Raw genomic sequence first — 22,391 nt, forward strand, 5'->3', positions numbered from 1 at the left:
AGGAGATCATCTACCAAAGTTACCCAAAGTAGAGGGGACAGAACTCCTCCTTGTGGACAGCCTCCACCTACTTTTGCTTTGATGGTTGCTTTTCCCAGAGTGGAAATTACTGTCCTATTCTCCAGGGATGCCCTTATCCATCTGCATATTACCGCAAGTGTGCCTCGTCTACTCATGGCCCCTATCAAAGAGCTGGTGGTAACATTATTAAATGCCCCTTCTATATCTAAAAAAAGCGGCCATTGTTATATCTTTGTCTTCCATTGACTTTGAGATAAGCCTATTTAGATCATCCAACGCAGAGTCCGTAGCAAATTACACATTTAGGTTTATTTATGACTGTAAACCCGTATTTCAAATTACTGTCATCGTAATGTTTTTTTTTCGGGTTTGATTCACCACCACCTCTATTGACACGAGATGTTGAATGCTACGATCTTTTGAGAAATTTATCCATTTTACAAACGCGCGAAGCAAGCGAAAAAATAAAAGAATGACGTCCGTCATGATAAGAGTTGAAACAAAAAAAAATTGTGGGTAACGGCAGGTGGCGCGCCGGGCGCTTAGATACTGTCGTCAACGCAGTTTGGCTAGCGTGATTAACAGAGAAATGTACCAAAATAGGAAAAAATCATTACCTAACGTATGTAGATTTTAATTAAATTATTTCTTTGGCTTCCTATGACACAAGGGGATCGCCGAATATTTCAACCTGTAAAGGAGTCGCGAAATCAAAAAGGTTGAAAAACACTGCACTAAAGCAACACTTTCTGAAAGCGCACTTTGCGGTTTTTATAATTTATTGAATGTTTCAGGTACAAAAAAATAATATGCTTTCAGAAAATTATAGATCGGTAGATAAGCCTTCTCAGAATCCATACAAAACTCCTTGTACGGCTTAATCCAATTAAGAGCCCAGTTAGTTTTAGGCATTTTTTACGAATTTTAAAATAAAACTGTTCAACCACGAACTATGAAGATAACTAATTTTCGGTAAGATAGTTTCGAAACAAATTCAGATTTCTGCTTTAATCTGGAGCCTTCTAAAAATTGCAAGGCATAGCCAGACGTTGATAAAGATGTTAATGTCGAAATACGTATCAACAGATACATAGACGCTTTATACGTGAAATCAAATCTTTTCTGTCTTTTTCATTTCATAACTAATTTTCTTCCTTCTATTTACTAAGATTTCTAAAATGCCAGTTATTATCTATACCTTCTAAAGTTGCCAACAATAGATTTGTACTTTCTCATCTCTTAAAGTCATTAAAGGGAATATATTGTTTTTTTTTTATAGTGTGAAATACCAAAAAGATTTAGCAGCACCATTTTTTTCCATTCAAACTACAAATAATGGATATTTCTATTTGTTATTAAAGGGATTTTTATCTATTGTAAAATACCAAGAACATTTAAATGGTTTGTATTCAAATGCGGGTATTAATTTAGTATTCTTATACATTTTACTTCGATTTGCATAAAACTGTGCAAACAGTTTACTAGTTACATAAAATATGCAAAATATGCTCTGTGCATATTTGCCTGAGTCTGGTGATGATAAACGCCCACTAAATGAAAATTTCACTAAAGAACTGGGTCTAAACGAAAATAGATTTATATAAGTATATATTAAAAACATTCTTAACATTCTGAAAATATTTAAAAACTCGAAAATCATACATTTTTCTGGATAAAAGAAATTTATCTAACTGAAATAGGCCGAAATGGTCGTGTAACTTTTCCAGAATTTGCTAGAAGAAATAAATCAACAGAGGATTCTGATCGGCGAAGTTCTCCGAAGAAAAAACACATATTTAATGGAAATGGTTACGGACCCAACCTTTGGCTCAACGGTAAGTATGTTAGTTATGTAATACAAATTTGTTTGTCTAGCCTACAGAGTTCTATTAAATAACCTAGAGGTATAACTCCATGTGACCGTATTAAGGCAGAATTGAAGCCAGCTATAGGGTGCTATTTTTAGGTGGAAAAAAATAAGGGGGCAAGGATTTGAAAATTACACATGACAATGGTAAGGGTGAACAAAGTGGCCAAGCTAAGGAATATTTTTTTTTATCTTAAAGAAAATAAACAAGAAATACATTATATTTTACCATACGATATCCTATATACTTAGCTACATAAGGCAATTTTAATTTTCACTTTATCTTGGTAAATTTTTTAGATACATATTTTTTACCCTAACCCTAAGCCAAATGGCCACTTTGCCCTGCGGGATGCGGCAAACTGGCCATGAGGTGGCCACTTTGCCCGATGTAAAATACAAAATTTAAACTGAATTTGTATACTAAATGAAATTGTATTTTCAAAATAAAAAGATTAGTGCCATCATAGAAAAAGAAAGTTTCACACCGAGTTTATTTACAAACGTCACAAATAAAGTCAGTGTCTTCTTCTTCACACCCAGCACAAGCTTCACGTACCCTTCGTAAACAGCCCGAACACTTTATCAATCCTTCATTTTCCCTTGACTTGGAATATAAGTCCCGCAAAAAAGGCAATCAGTATCACTCACGTCACTTTTCGAGTCGATTAAATAAAGCACGCTTCGCTGATTTTTATTTCGTTTTCTGCTTTCCTTTAAAGTTTTCTTTGCTTCCCTCATTCCTCTTGTTACTCTGCTTTCCTTTTTTCAGTTCCAGCTTTATTTTCTTAAGCCTTTCCTTTTCTTCTTTTTTTGCTTTTGCGGCTACTAGTTTTATCTTGAAAGGCCTTGAGGTCAAAACTGCAGCTGTTCCTTTTTTTTTCGCTTATTTTTCGTTTGATAATATTTGCGTTATAGATTGGAACAATATCCTGTGGGCTTACAGCAAAAGTATAGTGCCCCTTGCCCTTGGAGTTGCTGATTAAATCACATGAAGTGCTGAAATAAGGCGGTGGATTGGGCTGAAATGTTGAAGTACTTGGCTTTGACGAGTCTTTGGAGATTAGAACGAATGTAGACTTTGGATCTCCAGATCCTACAGTGAGATTTTGTCTGTAGTCATTGAAAAACATAGGAACTGAAGCGTTGGATGCAGAGGTTGATGGTCGGAAATCTATCTCTTCAGAAGACGGGTTCTCTTTACTTGCAAGTGGTATCTCTTGACGTCGAGGAATATTTTGTTGCGAATTTGCCAAATCTTTTCCTGGCACTACAGCGTGGCTGGATTAAAATCCACGTCAGTAAGTTTCTGTCTGTTTATGGGAACTATGCCACATTTTCCAAACCTCTTTACCGCAATAGTTGGAGTAGCTGCAAATGGAAATGCCTCTCCAAGAAGTTTAGATACCTGATACTGTCACTAATCTACCAAGATTATTACGCAAGAATCTTTCGATCGCTTGGACATAATAAGTATTGAAGGGTCCCAAGAAAGAAACATCTAGTGGCTGCAGCTTATGACTACAGTGGAGGGGAATGCAAACTACAGTTTTGTGATTTTCTCTAGCCCTTTCAATGAAATCTAGATTTTTCTTATGGGTGGAATGTCCATCAAGTATGAGCAAAACTGGGTCGTCTTCGGATGGTTTCGCAAACTTCAAGAAATGGTCAAACCATTGTGTGAAAATCTCAGTTTGTATCCACCCTGAAGGATGACAAACAAAAGCTGTTCCAGGTGGAGCGCCGTCTTGAAGTTACACTTTCATCCGCTGTCTAGGGAAGATGATAAAATTAGGAATAAAAACTACCCCAGCTGACATAGAAATTACAAATTTGCTGAGAACACCTCTCTCTCCAGATATAAGAGATCCGACTTACCGTCGCCCTTTTAGAGCAAAAACCTTTGAAGACTTTGACTGGGCAGTCAGAAGTTCAGTTTCATCAACATTGTAAACCCTATGAGGAGGATACAAGTGATGTTTTTGAAACTCTAAAATGTCAAAAAACTTGGTTACATTTGTTTTTTTAAATGCTTGCGCTCTTGCTGCTGAAGTCGCCTCAGGTTTTCTTAACACAAGCTCAGGATGGCGCTTTCTGAATAAAGTTCCCCAATCTTTTCCTGCTAAATTCGTTTTTTTATTGAAACCATGGGGGATGTTATTCCGTTCAGCTAGTTGGTGAGCAAGGCTGCGCAAATCAACTAGGTACAGTATTTCCAAAAAAACATACCTCCATCTCCAAGAGATAATTTACCAACTGTTGTTCTTGTTCTTCGTTGAAAATAGCTCGAAAATGGCCTAATACTTTTTTATTATCAGTTGCGTCTTGATTTTTATTTAGTACGCGACGTTTTAGTGTATTCCTAGGCACATTGTAAGTTTTAGCAGCCGTTTGATAAGGCATTCCGTCTTTCTTCATGGCGTCGATTGCTCTTTGCATCGCTACGGGGTCCCATGACTGCTGATGACTCTTTCTATGAAATTTTGACACCATCGCTATACCTGAAAAAAAAAACGTTTGTAGTATTATATGTTAAATAGCATTAAAATATGAAAGAAACACGGCGTTTTCACCTTAATAAATAAAGCTACAATAATCGTATGTTGCGTCATGTTTTCTGGCTTAAAAAATGGTCAATGGGGAGTTCAATAAATTTGTAGCAGTTGGATATTAATTATTTTTTAATGGATAGTATCGCTAAGGCATTGAGTCGTTCGTCTGACATCGTATTTCGCAGAAATGTTTTTCTCCTCTTTAGAGTTAAAAAGGATCTATCTGCTTCTAATGTTGTCATAAAAATGGTGCCTTCAATGTTAATTAATTTTACGGACTCTGAAAACAAATTTGTAAGATTATTTTCAACAAAGACCTCAAGCAATGGCCGTTCCAAAGTCAGTCCTAGCGAATAGTATACATAACTCGGATTTTAATTTGGTGGTATCAATAAATGAATAATGTTGCAAAGCAATTTTTAGCTTTTTTTCGGGAAAAGTAAGGTTGTACCTACTTATTCACGAAATAATTTGAAATGGAATAGTACCGCAAAAGTTAAATGGGCCGTGAATAAAAGTCGATCCTCAATAGTGACCCTTATTAGATAACAAATTTCCTACGCCGTGATGTTTTTATTTTCCTGGGTTTGTTTCCTTTTTCCAGTCAAAAAGCTTGGACTATTGTAGTCACTTATTATCTTTTTCTCTGATAATTTGAATTTGATTTTTAAATTCTTGTACAAATATTTGAATTCTTGTAGGGTTTACAGCTCTCATTTGCAGTTAATTATAAAGAATCTCAACGTGCGGCATAATGTTATTAAACAAATTTAGCCAGTATAAAAACATTTCGTCTTTCAATAACATAAGTAAGTTCGAAGCTTGTTGAACGGTTTGAGTATCTCGTTCTTTTTCAATGATTTCTTCAAAACATTGCATGAGATCGTCTTTGTGACTAACATTGTTCATTACATTCATACGTTTTGGAGAACGAGAAAAGAATAACGAAAACCCAGCTAAGTTAGCAAAAAAGATTTTACCATTTTATGCTCAGAAGCTGCCTTCGAGTCGAATTATTCCTTAACCTTCATTAATTTTGACATGACAGCGGCACCATCATATCTTGGCCAATTAACTTATTACGAGTATTGTTCAATTTTAAATTATTAAGTTTCTCCAAAATACACTTACTAATGTCCTCTGCGAATCAGGTAAAGAATATCCCCAAAATCGTTCAAAGATTTGGTTCTTAAGGGTCTTCTTCTTCTTCTTCTTCTTCTTCTTTTTATATAGACCTGACTCTTTCTGTTTTTCAATGTGCCTCCAGTAAGTTGTCGTTCCATTGTTTTCGTGGTCTTCCTACTGATCGTCTTCCTATTGGGGAACCGTCTCTTGTCGTCTTTACTATTCTATTTGTTGTCATTCGGCTATATATAATTGTTTTCATCTCTGCTGCTTCTAACATCCTTTTTGTCCTTTCTGTGTCAGGTCTTGTTTCTGCCGCGTATGTCATTATTGGTCTGTTTTGTAAATTCTGCCTTTCATTTCTTTCCTCTCTCAAACCATTTGATCTTGAACGGAAGCGTCCGTAGTCTCATCAGCCTCGATTGCCATATAAGGAGCCATTTCTACTTCTTTGCTTATTAATCAACGAGCGACATATAACATTGAATCTAGCAGTTCGTTTTTAAATAATTTTTGAAGTTCCCAAAAAAGTTGTATTATTTTTACAATATATTGTCAACTTCTCTCATTATGTTGATAAGTCCCCGAAATACTCAAAGATTCTTAGATGTCAAATATTTATCGTGACCTCTTAGAGCTTATTCAAACGCTCCGCAAAAATTTATGCATTCGGGTTTGGCCTCGAGTTGAAAACAATAAACACTTAAAACAATAGAAGCGATTTGTCTCCTCCATGGACATATAAACATGGACCACTCACACAAAATTCCATATAATTATCACGGGAAACAAGTGAAATTTCAAACAATGTTTACATTTTTTTGCTCCCTTATTTGTGTCCACCTAGAGGACAACACACGCACTAAACTTTAAAATATCGACTTTATTTATTTACTTCTAGTTCTACATCTATATAGTTTATTATTACTACATCTATGGTACATTCGATCCCTAATTTTCTTTTTTACACGTTGTTCCATTATACTTCTTTAAGTTTTTTGAAACTCATTGTCTTTCTTTTGGATTACTAACATAGTATAAAAAACTTTGTGGTTAAACTGTGTTACTAATTTTATTCTTATACTATGTTTTAAGTATGTTCACTTCTGCTTATTATTCTGATATTATTTTCGGTGACAGTAATGTTAAACTTATTTTTTTATATTTTAGGACACACAACACACCACCACGACCATAACGTGAAGAAACCATTCCGTCTGGAAGCTCTGCCAAATATTGTCAAGAATCACACAGGGAGACTAAACACTTTGGAGTTTTTATAAAGACACAATAGATTTTTTACATTTTGTGATAACAGAGTTTGAAATATGTATTTAATATATTGTTATTTCAATAGATACTTATATACTTCAGTAGGAGAGATTCGAGAAATCATAAAATGCAAATAAAATTAATAAACTTAAATAACTGTAGGTGACAAGTGTTCGACTGTATTATTTTTATCATTATCATTTTCAGAATCTCAAATACTTATTTACTGGATATACCTACGTCTCTCCAGGTTATTTTTAATTTTCGCTATTTCTCGTTCTTATCATTCAATGTATTTCGCAAGTTTTGCTGTGGGTTTTCTTCTTTTTCCTTCGATTGGTATGAGTCTTCAGATAGATAGGTATATAACCATGATATGAGTTTCCCAACCATTTTGGAAAACGTGTTTTTTTGTCTATAATTTTATCTTTACCATCACGGAAGTCTTTAATTGTCGTCAATTGCTAACTTATATTCTAGAGTTACCCTTTTACGTCGATAATTTATATTATCCTAATAAAGCGAAAGTTATAAATTACGGACTGAAATTTAAAGGATGTGTTATGATCAAAATGCTCAATAAGCAACTAAAGAAAAGGTATCTACAGTTGATCGGACAAGTTTATAGAATTTTTTGAAAAATGTGTTTTTTGTGAACAAGATTCTTTACGCCGATGAACACACTGACGTCACTCGGATTTTTGGGCTTGCTTTTTCTTCATATTTATTATCAGAGGCTCATAAGTCGATTTCTTTCACGATCTACAAGATATTCTTAAACGGTTGAATCTCCAAAAGATATGCTAACACCTGCTGCGAGTTCTGTATGTGATTCCTCTTCATATTAATCGTCACATGCTTATGCAATGAACATTGATGAATATTGATGAACCCGATATGTCTTATTAGAGACACATATTTTCACTACTTAATGAAAAAAGAATTAAATACAATTTTGCATATTTTACATCCTCGTACACATCCACCTATCGCCAAATTACCCAATGAACACCTGCTCCCTACATTTATGCTAATATGCTATTGATTATGGTCAAAAAAAATAGGGCCAAAAGGAACTACAACGTTGAAAGGGTTTTATTATTTTATATGGTCAATGGACCCCCAAATATAAAAAAAACCGCAGACATTTTAATAGAAAATTTAATTTTGAACAACTTTGAATTTGAATTCATCCAAATGCACCCCTTCAAATGGTAGCACTCCACGGTGTTTTCATATTTGGGGGTCCATTAACCATATGAAACAATAAAACCCCTTCAACGTTGTAGTTCCTTTCTAAAGTATATAATCAATAGCCTATAACAAGTTGATAAATTCTGCATTCTCAAATCCCTCTACTAACTTCGCTCACTAGATAACAAAAAACTAATTTTACTTTATAAAAACAAGACGTTCAAAACCATGTCTTATTTAGTTGTGATTATTAAGATAAATTTTTAATTGACTAGGACGAATCATTAATATGTTTGGAATTAAAACCCTGTTACTTAAATGTTGGAAAAAACTAACAGTATAATTAAAACGGAAGAAATTTCATTGCCTTTATCGATTTCTTTTAGATTATCCTCTAGACTGGATTATTTGCTGCATTACTGCCGCTTCTGCTCTGATTAAATTGGATTTACCTATACGGTGTTTCATTGTGATTCACTAGAGCCTTTTCTTTTGCTGAAACAATTAAGTCGTTTTCAAAAATAAGGTAAAAATTACAGAAATTATTTGTTTACTATTTTACTGTTTGAATTAACCGTCTTTGACGGATTGTACGCTATGAATTACTTCTTTGATATAAAGGAGGAAAAGCTTAAGAATAATTTAAAATGGTGGCTGGTGATAATTTTATTCAGGGGTTTTCAAAAAAATAAATATGTATTTACTAAAAGCCTACTTCTTACAATGAAACTCAATATTTCTATGTTATCGGAGATAAACCTTTCCATCACCTTTTCGTTGAAGTTGGAAATTTATCTGACTAAAGTTTTTTCGATAGAGAATATGGCAAGGGCCGTCAGTTTTTCTTCCGATATTGTATTCCTTAGAAATGTCTTGATCGATTTGAAAGTGGAGAAACCTTTCAGTTTCTGTAGTTGTCATTGGCATCTTTATTAAAATAATCAAAATTTTACTAATTTCACAAAATTTGGAACCCAAACTATTAAGACATTCTTCAATTTTAAGTACCTACGTAAGCAACCGACTATATTTTCGTTTTCTTGTTTCGTTTCTAACAGTGAGTAAAATATCAATTCTAATTTCAGGGCATATTTTTCAACCATTGGAAATGAATTGCAGAAGATATCGATGTCTTCTAAAGGTAGTTTTCCTAATGTTCATAATTTTGTCTTTGAAACAACTTTTTACCAGATACACTGGCCCGTAAAAGTAACCGGACACATAAATTTATTTTAATTAAACTAGTGAGTTTTAGAAAAATTTCAAATCCAATAAATTATTTTCAATATTAAGTATGTTCAATAACAAACCATAAAACAAAAAACAAAATCCAAAATATTGCCAAAATAATGTAACAACAAATAAAAATGTAGTTTTTTATTCCTCAGTAAGATATTTTTCAAATCAAAATCATAAACTATTTCTAAAATATGGAAACTAAAAGCGATTATTTCCTCCGTAAGCTCTAATAACAGCTGTTATCTTTCCTGGTATATACTGGACCAAAACAGCAACATCTTATTGTGGTACTTGTTCCCACTCGTTTATTAGCGAGTTCTACGCGAGTAGTGAGTATCTAACGCTACCAGTTTCACACTCGCCATAATTTTGCCTAACTACCCTTCCCAAATTGTCCCACAAATGGTCTATCGGAATAAGGTCTGGACTTCTAATGGGCCAGGCTAGTTACTGAAAACTAACATCTGTAAAGTACAGCATACTTATGACTATGTGCAGCCTAGCATTATCCTGCATTAGAAGAAAATTTTCACCTACAAAATATAAGGTGACACATGTTCTTCCAGACATTCCCTAATGTACCTATCAGCGTTCAGGCTCCCTGTCCTTAACATATCAATATTTGTATGTGCTTCTAACAAATTGCTGCCTCATACCATTATACCTGCACCACCAAAGTATTCTAGCAGTTAAGCAACATTGGGCATAGCATACTTCAGACCTTCTCCATACTCTTTGGCAGCCATCAAGTAAATCCAATTGTCATATTCCAATCTGAATGAGCATGACAGAATTCCAAGTGTTGTCTTCAATGAGCTGTGTCCAATAAAGAGCATGTAGCAGGTACATAAGATGATAAATTTTGTTCACTTAATCTTTGACCTCAGTGTCAGGTAAAACTATGGTACCATGAACATCTACCAGTCTCCTAGGCAGAGCTTTAGCAGTAACTGTACGCTCTAGAGCATTTGAAGTCTAAGAAACCTATCTTCAAGAGCATTTGTTGACCTTGGTCTTTCTTGTAATTTGTGTAAGAACCAGTTTCTTGAAATCTTTGTAAAACATTGTATATTGTGCTTGGCTGAATGTCAAGCACATTTGTGATACTGGACTCGTTACAAATTATTCTTTGTTATTAAAAGCCCTGATCTTTCCCAAAAACGCAGCCAACATCTACCAAAAAGGAATACAATCAATTTAACAAGCATTATTATAAGTAAATATTCAAATTATCAAGAGCACCCAACAAAAACTTTCTTTAAGTCACAAAAAATAACACTTTTTAACTGTATAAAATAACAAACCAATGGATGGCAACTTATATTTTGATGAATATATATATAATTTTTATACAGGGCAATTCAACAAAACTAAAAGGAAAAAACTATGAAATTTCATTTATCCCGTTACTATTGTGGGTCAGTAGATGACTTTTAAAAGCAAAACCATCCTTAATTTGAAATATATAGTTGCAAGTTTCTCTCGCAGATAAACTCAAATTCTCCTTATTTTGTACCCATCTAATCTGCCTCCTCGAATTTAGGATCATTAAACAATTTGACAAAAAGCGGCAGCTTGAACTATGATCACTGTTATTTATTTCAGAATTTCCGGACTAAATATTTTGAAAACATTCCAGGATACTGTCTCGACTTTTAAATACAGTTTGTATAATTTGTATGTATAAAACATTCGTTGTTGATATGCCACATTTTTTTCTCAATTCTCTGCCGATTTTCTTATAGGTTAAATTTGATATTTTTATACTCCTAGTTTGACCAGTTAGTTAACTGACTTAACACTTATTGAGTATTAAATTTAAATATGTTGTCAAAATGTTATATTAATGAAAACAACAATTTTATCTGTTAAAATAATTATGACATCAGAACTTTTGTCACTATATTGTTCTTTTTTAGAAACATCCTATGTATTTCTTGTAAATACTTGTATTGCTTGCAAATCGCAAAAGAAATCGTAGGTATTTCATTGTTTTATGGCACATGCTTATTATTTACACAACTAACATTGATTTAATAAGCAAATAACTTCCGTTTTAATATATAAAACATATTGTTTTACTGTTAATTAAAAAATGTTCTTGTTTACATATATGGTTTATATTATAGTTAAAAACAAAGTGTGATATAAATATAAATATTTTAATACTGATTTTTATGAAAATAAACTAGTTCAATAATAATAATTTATTTGTTTTATTTATGTACACTGAATATTTTACTGTAACAGACTAAAAACAGTTTTTGACTAATTTAAAATCTTATGTTGTATTCAACCCTTCTTGGAAAGTAAGTGTTTTGTTGCTTTGGGCATCTTTTTGCAGTTCTGCAGCTTTGGTTTTGTACTCACTGGCTAATTTTTCATTTTTCTCAACTCCTAAAATTTGAAAATTATCTTAAATTTGTTTTCTTGCAAATTCAACTGCATTTTGATATAACACTAACCCTCTCCTTTTGCATACATTTGTCCTAAATTTGCACAACTATACATATTCCCTAAATTACAACCTTTCACAGCAAATTCAAATGCCTTCTTCATATTCTTTTGTACTTGGTAGTCTTCTGAGTTGTAATCCTTTTGATTGAGAGTACCTGAAAATCAAATAATATCTAAAATGTAACTTGGTCAATGTTTTAAAAAGAAAAAAGAAAAGGAATGATTCTTAACAATGACAACAGATTCCTCACCTACAACATTATCTTTCTTTACACCAACTATGTACATTCCTGATAAATAGTAGCATGCATTGCCATTTTCGTGGTTACAAGACTTTTCCAGCAGTTTCATACCCTAAAACTTCAAAAATAAAGACAATGGGGTACTTACTATAAAGTTTTATGAATAACATTGTTCATCTTGCTAAATTACAACAAAATGAACCAAAAACATCATCCTCCATGTTGATAAAGTTAGATTAGAAGATTAAGGATTTTAAATGCAGTCAAAGATGGTTTTACCTTTAAAATATCTTGCTTTATTTCAGATTTTTCATTTTTGGTTATTAAAAGTAATCCTTGATTTAAGCACGAATCCGGTTCGGCCAAATTGCATCCCTTCTCGAAATAATCATAAGCCAATTTAAAATTAGATATTTTTGAACCTTTTCCCAACAAACTGTAGGTCCCATACTTCAAGCAACTTTTGCCATATTTATAATCATCGCAGTTTGTTCGGTAAACTTTTCCAGCTTTTTCATAGTCTTTTTTTATTGACTCGAGAAAATCAGCCAGTAGGTGACAAACTAAAACAAACAGTATAAAATACTATACAATTTTGTGTATAGTGTATATAAATACGTAAATACCTTCAGGTTTCTTTTCGCTGTAACATCCAAATCTGTATTCAATTCCTAAATTGTTAATATAGTCTTTAACTTCACTTTCCGATTTAAAATTATAAGCCATTTTTCAAATTAAAAATAAATTTTAGTTGACATTTGCTTGAATATTCTGCTTTTACTTGAATATTTTGCTTATATCTGCCTGAAATGAATACGAGAAAAACACTAACCTTTAAATTTATTGTTATATTGGAACTACTCCTTTGAAACTAACTTCACTTTTCTACCATTTATGCCTACTTTTTTCTATCCATTTTATGCAACAACATTTAGATTGCAATATGTTATTTCGAAGTGATTAATTAGACAATAAAGAGATCCTAATTTTAATATTGTTGGAATTCAAATAAAACCATAAATAAAAATTGGATATAATTATATAATAATATAGTTATATCATTGATTTAGTCCATAAATGACATGTGTGTATTGAGAGGTATTTTGACACATTAATTAAAAAATAAAAATAGAACTAATCATAACCTAGTCACCTGGCCTGGATGGCTAAAAACAGATGATTTTGGAGTAATTAATAGTAGTTAATTATAAGTAGAGCATAGACTGGAACGAAAGCAGTGTTCTTCAAAATATCACGTTACTTTTACCTAATTCAATTTAATCCATCAAAAATAAGTATCAACCAACTGTTAAGTTAAAATAATATGCACAAACCATGTCGCCTCTCAAAAAATATCAAAATTATAGAAAATACCTGGAAAAGGATTATATTATGAAATTAATTTTTGATCCTCATTATTTATGGCCAGTATGTATTGTTTTGTTGGTATTTGAGTTCCTGTTAAACTTTATGATAATTGATAGAGTAAAATACACAGAAATCGATTGGATTGCTTATATGCAAGAGGTTGAAGGATTTCTTAATGGCACATTGGATTACAAGGAACTAAAAGGTAATTTATTACTTATATAGAGAAAAACTCAAAGGTGCACAACCAAAAATTATTACGAAGTCAATTTATCTAGTAGTTTTGTGATAATTGTTGACATTTTAGACTTTAATGGTAAATTAATATGTCTTCAAATGGTATTGGATTTATCTTGTATTAATATAATGTTTATTTTTAGGTGATACAGGACCTTTGGTGTATCCTGCAGGATTTGTGTACATTTACACACTTTTCTACTATGTAACATCAAAAGGAACTAACATATTGCTAGCTCAATATATTTTTTTATTTTTATATTTAATACAAACATTTCTAATTCAGCGAATATTTAGAAAAACAATGAAAATACCACCATATGCTTTAGTTATAGCCACTTTGACATCATATCGAATTCATTCTATATTTGTCTTGAGATTGTTCAATGATCCTATTGCTGTACTTTTGTTTTATATTAGTTTAAATCTCTTCATGGATGATCAATGGATGTTGGGTAGCATTTTTTACTCAATAGCAGTGTCTGTCAAGATGAATATTTTATTATATGCTCCATGCCTTCTGTTAGCTTATTTAGTAAATTTAACCTATGTAGAAACTTTCATTAATTTATTTATTTGTGGCTTCATTCAACTTCTATTAGGTCTTCCCTTTTTGTATGGGAATTTTGTATCATATATTAAAGGTAGCTTTGATTTGGGGCGCGTATTTGAGCATAAATGGACTGTGAACTTTCGTTTTCTACCCAGAGAAGTTTTTGAAAATCGAATTCTACATATAGGTCTTCTTCTTTTACACATATTACTTCTGTTGTTGTTTTTGCCACATTTTAGGAGATATTTAACAAGCTATGCTAAACTTAAGGTGGTGACTAAAGAATATAGACTGCATTTATTAAAAGAAAAACAAGAGACTGAAGAAAAAGAAAAGAAGGAGATGAAAAAAATGTCGAAAGGCCAAAAAGCTTTCCTCAAATCTTTTGAGAATCAATTAAAAGATAGTGGAAGGGTAAAAGAAGAGAATGATTCTAAGTTTGAAGATAAGCTTTCTAAAATAGCTCAATTGTTTGTACTTCCATTTTTTGTTTCCAATTTAATAGGAGTTGCGTGTGCTCGATCTTTACATTATCAGTTCTATAGCTGGTATTTTCATAGTTTGTTATATTTGGTCTTCTCTACTGAATATACTGTACAGTACAGATTTTTGATCTTGGCATTGATAGAATATTGCTGGAATGTTTACCCAAGTACAAATTTTTCAAGTGGCTTGTTACATTGTTGTCATGTTGTCTTGTTATTTGGAGTTTACAGGACAATGAAGAAATAAATCAGTGGTAAATGAACAAAATTCAGTTTTTATAATTTATATGGCATAAATGTTGTGTCGCAGTGTTGTCAAGTTGTTAAAAAGTGTTTATTTATTTTTAAAATCTTTTTCCCTGGTATCAATATATAAACAATTTAATTATATGGTTGTTTTTGGGATTTTTTAATATGATTTACAAAAATTATTAATTGAGTAACAAATAACAGTGTAAATTTGTAAATATAGATATTTATTTTTATCTGAGAAAACAATAAAGATATAAACGCAAAACTGTGTGTTGCTTTGTTTTTAATTAATAAAAAAAATGTTTACCGATGTCAGCAATTTGAGTGCGCCTGAAGGCAGATTAATACTTTTTAAACTAATTAACCCTTTCGGTCACGCTTTTTTTTAGTGTAATGAAATATATTTTGTTAATAATTCCAAATTATTCCCAATTATGGTACTCTTTTGTAAGGTAATGTCTTTTGGTAGGAATATTAGCATTTTTTTAAATAAAATAGGGCCCGTTTTTGATGTTGTCAATTGACAAAATTGTGACTAACTGTAATATTTACTTAAACAAAGTTAAAATTCTTGTGTCGTCAATTGACGACACAGTGACTGAAAGGGTTAAAGCAGTTCTTGGGCACTTGCAACTTTACAAAGAATGGGAAGGGTACTTGAACAATTATAAAGTGGATTAGACTGTCATTGCATGTTTCTTTTATTATAATGTGGTAGCACGCATATGAGTGTCACCCTCAGCTACATCAATTCAACTTATTTCTAAGAATGAATGTCAGCATGTATAAAATTATAATGGTTTATACTTACATCTAATAGAAAGTCATATAAACCAAAATATTTTTATTAATTTAACAAAACAAACATGTCATTGCTTATAAATTAATGTGGTGAGGGATTCGCTCATAGTGCATGTAATAGTGGGGTAAAGAATTAGAACAGATACTATATGAAATATATAGAAAAAAGATAGTGTCAGCTTCAACTACCTATGTGGGGCTGCTTCTTTGACACAAACTGCAAAAATTTCATTGTCTGCTTTTAAAAGTATTGTACTTATTCATTTTTCCGTTAATTCTTTATAATTAATAAAAAATAATAACATTTATAACTATTTAATGTCAATTGTATAAAAATATACACAAACACACTAAATTTGTTCATTCTCATACTTTGATGCGATTCCAGACCGCCCTTCTTTGGCCAATTCCACTTCTGTTTGGCCTAAGTTTTGTTCTAAACCTTTCCACATCCTTTGTGCTAAATATCCAGCTCCTGAAATACCAAGGGCTATTGTCCCATCATTTTTTACAGCTACCGTTTGATCACCATTATTATTTTCTAACACTTCAGGATTCAGCACCCTTACTTTATTTGTTAATAAACTTATATCTTCAGTTTGCTTATAAGTAGTTGATATATCACCACAAATGTCCAGATAATCGTTAAAATCATATGAAAATTTGTGAATCCATTCAGGGTTAGTTTCTAAGTCTACATTTAGAGCAGTTTCAACATCAAATGGAGTAGCTATTGGTTTATAAAAGTCTCTCCTATCATAGATTTCACTCATCGAGCATGCTATAACTACATACACATCAAACTGAAACAAATAAATGTAATAAATCAACTAAAAGTATTATATATTTATATAAAATAATACATACACAACACAAATGCATCAAGAATGATGCAATGAACTATAAGCAACATGGGAATAAAGTTGGGTATGAAATCGTAAAGTAAAATAGTGGAAAATGACAGAAGATTTCCAACAAAAACAACTAGAACTTGCATGTGAAGCTATAGTTTATATGCTAATATAATCTCCAAAAAATGTATTATATAACTAATTACCTCTGGAAAATTAGCCAATTTCTCAACAGCTGGCTTACCAATATTCAACAGGTAGAATTTCTTTCTGCTTCTACTAATCAAAGACTTTAACCTATCAATTAATTTTAGGCAATTCTGTATTCCTATAGCTCCTACAATTATTCCAATGGTATTGCTGTCTTTTATTTTCTCTATAAGATAATATCTTCTTTTTGTTAAAGATTTAAACTCATCAGCAAATGCTTGTACTGTCGATTTTTCAATATCGTAATAAAATGCAGCTAATGCTGAAAAGAAAAATTATATTGAATACTATTCTTATAAACAAATCAATAACAAATAATAGATACTCCAATGGACAATAAGCAACAATAATTACAAATATTGCTAAGAAGTCAGTGAATAAAAACCAACTAAGATATATCTGACACAAAAAATTAGTAATATTTTCTTTTGAACACACATACCTAGTTATTGTTAAAGTTTAGTGACAAAAACTGAAATACTTACGGGTTATTAGGCAACTAATATTAAACATTTTTCTTTCATCTTTACCATAGAAAAAGATTGTATGTCCCTGTTGAACATCTTCAAGATTGTCAATTCTTATTAACTCAATGTATTTGTAATCTTTAAATGCTTCTACTAGTTTATCTATAAAAAAATATTTTTAAATTACAAATATATACTATATTACCATTTGTTTTATCATACAGACGGTTTGGTACAACATGCTCAGTTTTATGTCATTATTGTTTAGCTTTATTACTTATTATTAAAGTGTATACTCTTACCGAATAAGTGAAGGTATCCAAAATCTACCAAAAATGCAACACAATAATCATCAAAATTTGTCTCCACAATATTCCTTAAATGTGCAATATCAAGCAGGCGTTTCTCATAAACGTACATAAATGGTATATTTTCTGCAAATTTTGAAAAACAAACAGGACCAAAATGGATAATGGCATCAGCATTTATATGTGCAGCAGCAATAAAATCAATGCAACAACTAAAAATAAATATTGTAAAGAGATTTTCATTACATTACCTGAAAAGCTTGCAAATATTTATGTTACTAAAAATACCTTTCATAAACAGTGTCCCCTAATAAATATATTGTTTGATTGACAATGTCCTCCAATTTTAAAACTACTTCACTGGCATCTTGTAATAAATAATCTGGAAATTGTAAACAAACCTAAAAGATTTAAAAAATTACTAACATCATGTATTAAATAATATTTTAATTAATGCGTATTTTATTTTGTTTTCAATAAAAACTAGTGAAAGGAAGCTCTTAATATTAAGACTTAATTGTGTCCACATCACTACAGGATGAACTGAAAGTATTGTGTTACTAAAAATACTGCTTTATATAGAATTTTTATTGTACTTTACTTAAAAGTAATGTTTACCTTTTTAAATCCATTAGACTGTATCCATTCCGCACATCGTTTTACTTCGTAAACTTCATCTATATCTTCAGCTTTAGTTTCAATTAGGGAATGATTCGAATCAACAACTTTTTCCAAGCTGTTAGCTTCATTTGAAAAAAATGAACTCATTGCTAATAAAATTTTTAAAATTACATTTCACACACATCACACATGTATTTTTATTTGGACTTCAACAATCTTGAATTGTCCTTGATTCAAGTGGTCTTTATCGTCTAGGTTGGGGATAGTCCTAAGTTTGAATATTTATAGATAATTTGTAGTATATATTAATATCAGAAATATGTCATATGAACTTAATTTTTTAAACTTAATACGTTTTCATTAGATATATTAAATTCTTTAAAAGGCAACACATTTCTATTTTCGTAATTTTCATTTAGGCAATTTAGTGGCTGTATAACTAAAAGGTAAAATTTTAGGTCTTGTACACAAGATATGTCAAATTTTCTTGGATTAATCACAGATTAATCATCTTTGATTTGACATTGACATTAAAATTTATTACTGTCAGTCAGTCATCTCTGCTGTCAGTCAACGTTTCTAAATTTTTTAAAGAAAATGCCACCTTTAGTTGATAGAAGTCCGGAAAATGTTATAACTGACGAGGATAAGAAAAATCTTTGGTCACAAATTCTGCACGATGTGCAAAAGAACGGAAATCCCAAATTGTCGCCACATAAACAAATTCTGGTTTTGGGCGACAATGAGTCAGGCAAGACTACTATGGTAGCTAAACTTCAAGGTATATATAAAGATATTTTTATGGTAGATTTTCTTAATGTGTGTATTTCTAGGTATTGAAAATTCGAGCAAAGGTTCTGGCTTGGAGTATGGTTATATCGATGTAAGGGATGATTATAGAGATGATCATACAAGGTTGAGTGTTTGGGTTTTAGATGGTGATCCAGCTCATGAAGACCTTCTTAAATTTGCTTTAAACGAAGAAAGTTTTCAGGTAACACTAGCACATACACTGCTTTAATAAGGAAAATACTAATCTGACTTAATTTTTAGGAAACATTGGTTATTTTAACTGTAGCTATGACCACTCCTTGGGGAATACTGGAACAGCTACAACATTGGGCATCCGTTTTGGCTGATCACCTTGATAAGCTAAAATTAGATATAGATCTGAGACAATCTAGGAAACAACTGATGATCAAGATGTGGCTAGATTACATTGAACCTGGAGATGAATTGGACCCTGCTTCTCCTATGAAAAGAAGTTCCAGAAATTTGGGAGATGATGATGAGGGTTATGATGGAACTATGCTACCAGAAGGTAGGTACATACAATTATTTTAGTATTTATTATCAAAATAACGTTTTTATAACTCCTTTTTAATTGTGTACAATATTTTTTAGGTACATTAACAAATAATTTAGCTCTGGATATTGTGGTGGTTGTCACAAAAACTGATTATATTCAAAATCTTGAAAAAGAGCAAGATTATAGAGATGAACATTTAGATTTTATGCAACAATGGATTAGAAGATTTTGCCTTCAGTATGGAGCAGCACTTTTTTACACAAGTGCAAAAGAAGATAAAAATTGTGATTTGTTGTACAAGTACTTAACTCACCGCATCTATAATTTCCCCTTTCATACTCCAGCTCTTGTGGTAGAAAAAGATGCAGTATTTATACCAGCTGGTTGGGATAACATGAAGAAAATCAGTATTCTGTATGAAAATATGCATTCTTGCAAGCCAGATGACTACTATAGAGATGTAATTGTACAACCAGTAACTAGGAAAACTATCAACAGAGAAACTGAGGTGATAGCAGAGGATGAACAAGCATTCTTAACAAGACAACAACAGATTTCATTTGGAGGAGGACCACCAACTGTAAGACTAGGAGAATCCCCAGTTAGACCACCTCTTGGAGGTAAATAAAAATAATATATGGTAAACTGGACATTCATAAATATAATTGTAGGTATACAAGGTTCTCCTAGAAAGCTTGATGGTTCAAAGGTTGTTAGTTCACCAGGAGGAGAAGGTGTTCTGGCTAATTTCTTCAATTCACTTCTCTACAAAAAAACTGGCTCTCCTGGAGGTGGTATGGCCAAGACTTCTGGATCAGAGAGTTTGCCTGATAAAGCTACCATGAGGACTGATGCAGCTGCTGAATTAGATCGACTTTCTAGAGGGGCAGGAAAGAAGTCTCTAGGATCTGCGTCAACTCCTGGAAGTATTGGGTATGTATTTAAAAGATGCTCATTATGAACAACTGAAGAATATGTGCACAAAAATAAGGACTATTGAAAGGAATATATGATATATTAGGTTATTACCTTAAAAAGAAAATCATATATTAAGATTTTGCGAATATTTGTAATAACTTTATTTAATTTTTAGACCTAGTGGCTCTACAGAGGAAGAAGGAAACAAGAAAAATGCAGAATCAGGAGGAAATGGTAATGGTGAGGCAGGTCCTGCAGGTGTAGATTTCAATGCTACAGATTGTTAGAAATAGTGTATTTAATTTTTAATGTACTTTCTATAGCTTTTCTTATATTTTCTATCTCTGTGATAACCTGTTTTTATGATTTTTTATCTAGAAAAGCTTATGTATATCAGCAGCTTCAGTAAGGATATGGATTACTTTAAAAATGTAACAAGTAAATAAACAACTCAAATTTTGTTTTATATAGATCCTGTTCAAAAAAAATTATATTGACATCAATTAAATTGCATATATTAACTCTATTTTTGCCTTTTTTCTAAAGAAATATAAACAAAAATTGTATACACAGTATGTTGTAAGTTGCAAAAGTGTTATTTAAATAATATACAAGTCTTCTCTCAAAACCAAACAGTGGTTGGGTTTAAATTGTAGATAAAATACTTAAAAGTATTAAATTATATGGGAATAATGCCCAGTAAAGCAGGTCAAGGACCCATCTATTGATAATTACATTATAATTTCTTCTAAATGTACCTATCTTCTAGAGATGTTAGTTATGATGTGGTGTTAGTGGTTGCCCTGGAAACCATCAGGGTCTTCTAACTCTAATGCCACAAATTGGTTGCATTGCATCTGTAGTAATCCTTTCCCAAGTTAATATGCTCCTTTTCTAACTTGACTGCACCGTACTGAAGACGACCAATAGTCAGAAATATGTATATATGGTTGCCTTCCATCGATATAACATTTTTGGTTTTCTGTATATTTTAACGTTTACGTTTCATCGGGGAAGACTTTGTGAGAGGACTGAATTAAACCCTGAGGATATACCATAAAATTGATACCCAAATATACTATCCAGATGACAATTATTAGTAAAATTAGATTTTACTAGTAATTATTAAAAACTTTCATTATAGTCAACTTTAAGATAAAAATTAAATTTCTGCAAATAAAAAATCCACTCTGAGTTCGGCCCTGACAAAAGTTGTAAACAAGACGTTTGTCTCGGCTCTTGATATTTTTGTGTTATACTGTGAATATTAAACGTTATAAATTACAGTTAAAGTTTACCAACATTATTTAAAACTAAGTTTAAATATTTCTTATTAGTTAAACTTAAAAACACATTCTAAACTGGATTTATTAGTTTTTTGGATGGTTTATCGATCACAAATAATTATAATTTTATCAATAATAAACAACAACCAGTGTTGTTTTTTGCTGGGGCAGAGAGATACTATATTTTTGCTACTGTGAAGAATAACAAATTGGTATGTCGTCGGATGTAACTATACAGAACGTCTCTTCAAAGAGAAAATCTTATTCGTTGGCAGCATCACAGCAGAAATTTCCTACTAAAGATCAAGCAATTATTTTTAGTGCTATAAATAACGCCCGTCTTCAGGATTATTTAATCCCGCTACGCACTTTAATTAATCCAAAACATATCTTATTCTCTTCTCGGTGATCTAATAATAGAATATGTATGTATCTAAATAGTAAATCCAGCGTAGATGAATTTATGGAGAAATATGGTTCTATTAAAGTGCAAGGAGAAATCGTACGAGCTAGAAGACTTATAACGCCTGCTGAAAGGCTGGTGTTATCTAACGTCAGTCCAACAATTCCCCATGATGTACTAATACGAGAATTAAAAGAAATGGGCTTAAACCTCGTTTTCCCTATAACATTAAATCGATGCTACAAAGGACAATCTGACTTGTTATACTTGTAAGCAATTAGGCCATATTTCAAACAATTGTCCAAACATCAACAGTATACCATCAACCACTCAGGCCCAAAATTCAACTATAC

General features: G+C 31.7%; 5 protein-coding genes across 9 annotated transcripts in view; 3 read left to right on the forward strand and 2 right to left on the reverse strand.

Annotated features, from left to right (window-relative positions):
• The window catches only part of Kif3C (Kinesin family member 3C), a 141,546-nt gene extending 130,221 nt beyond the window's left edge, over positions 1–11,325 (forward strand). For 2 of the 5 annotated variants that reach the window (XM_072537114.1, XM_072537115.1), the window contains 2 exons: positions 1,749–1,856; positions 6,736–11,325. In XM_072537114.1, coding sequence (XP_072393215.1) covers positions 1,749–1,856; positions 6,736–6,848 — 221 coding nt within the window. In that variant the 3' untranslated portion in view covers positions 6,849–11,325. Of the gene's footprint in view, positions 1–1,721; positions 1,857–6,735 lie in introns of those variants that run through there. The other 3 variants (XR_011951374.1, XR_011951376.1, XM_072537113.1) reach the window with 2 other exon arrangements.
• A 137-nt stretch (positions 11,326–11,462) lies between these two features.
• On the reverse strand, positions 11,463–12,845 carry Coa7 (Cytochrome c oxidase assembly factor 7). The gene is made up of 5 exons (XM_072537119.1): positions 12,596–12,845; positions 12,249–12,532; positions 11,979–12,081; positions 11,736–11,882; positions 11,463–11,667 (listed from the first exon to the last, which is right to left on the reverse strand). Exons 1-5 carry the CDS (start codon positions 12,693–12,695, stop codon positions 11,552–11,554), a joined length of 750 nt encoding a protein of 249 aa, XP_072393220.1. The 5' UTR covers positions 12,696–12,845; the 3' UTR covers positions 11,463–11,551.
• Positions 12,846–13,096: 251 nt separating this feature from the next.
• Alg3 (Alg3, alpha-1,3- mannosyltransferase) lies at positions 13,097–15,820 on the forward strand. Its single transcript, XM_072537117.1, has 2 exons — positions 13,097–13,542; positions 13,718–15,820. The coding sequence occupies exons 1-2, from the start codon at positions 13,305–13,307 to the stop codon at positions 14,857–14,859; spliced, it is 1,380 nt and encodes a 459-aa protein (XP_072393218.1). The 5' UTR covers positions 13,097–13,304; the 3' UTR covers positions 14,860–15,820.
• Positions 15,821–15,964: 144 nt separating this feature from the next.
• On the reverse strand, positions 15,965–18,479 carry Dph2 (Diphthamide biosynthesis 2). The gene is made up of 6 exons (XM_072537118.1): positions 18,120–18,479; positions 17,790–17,902; positions 17,496–17,713; positions 17,212–17,355; positions 16,723–16,988; positions 15,965–16,468 (listed from the first exon to the last, which is right to left on the reverse strand). Exons 1-6 carry the CDS (start codon positions 18,267–18,269, stop codon positions 16,016–16,018), a joined length of 1,344 nt encoding a protein of 447 aa, XP_072393219.1. The 5' UTR covers positions 18,270–18,479; the 3' UTR covers positions 15,965–16,015.
• A 178-nt stretch (positions 18,480–18,657) lies between these two features.
• On the forward strand, positions 18,658–20,875 carry Dlic (dynein light intermediate chain). The gene is made up of 6 exons (XM_072537116.1): positions 18,658–18,903; positions 18,956–19,116; positions 19,176–19,443; positions 19,527–20,051; positions 20,103–20,364; positions 20,525–20,875. Exons 1-6 carry the CDS (start codon positions 18,720–18,722, stop codon positions 20,634–20,636), a joined length of 1,512 nt encoding a protein of 503 aa, XP_072393217.1. The 5' UTR covers positions 18,658–18,719; the 3' UTR covers positions 20,637–20,875.
• Positions 20,876–22,391: the final 1,516 nt, after the last annotated feature.

This window comes from Diabrotica undecimpunctata, chromosome 7 (assembly GCF_040954645.1).
Source record: "Diabrotica undecimpunctata isolate CICGRU chromosome 7, icDiaUnde3, whole genome shotgun sequence".
NCBI lineage: Eukaryota > Metazoa > Arthropoda > Insecta > Coleoptera > Chrysomelidae > Diabrotica > Diabrotica undecimpunctata.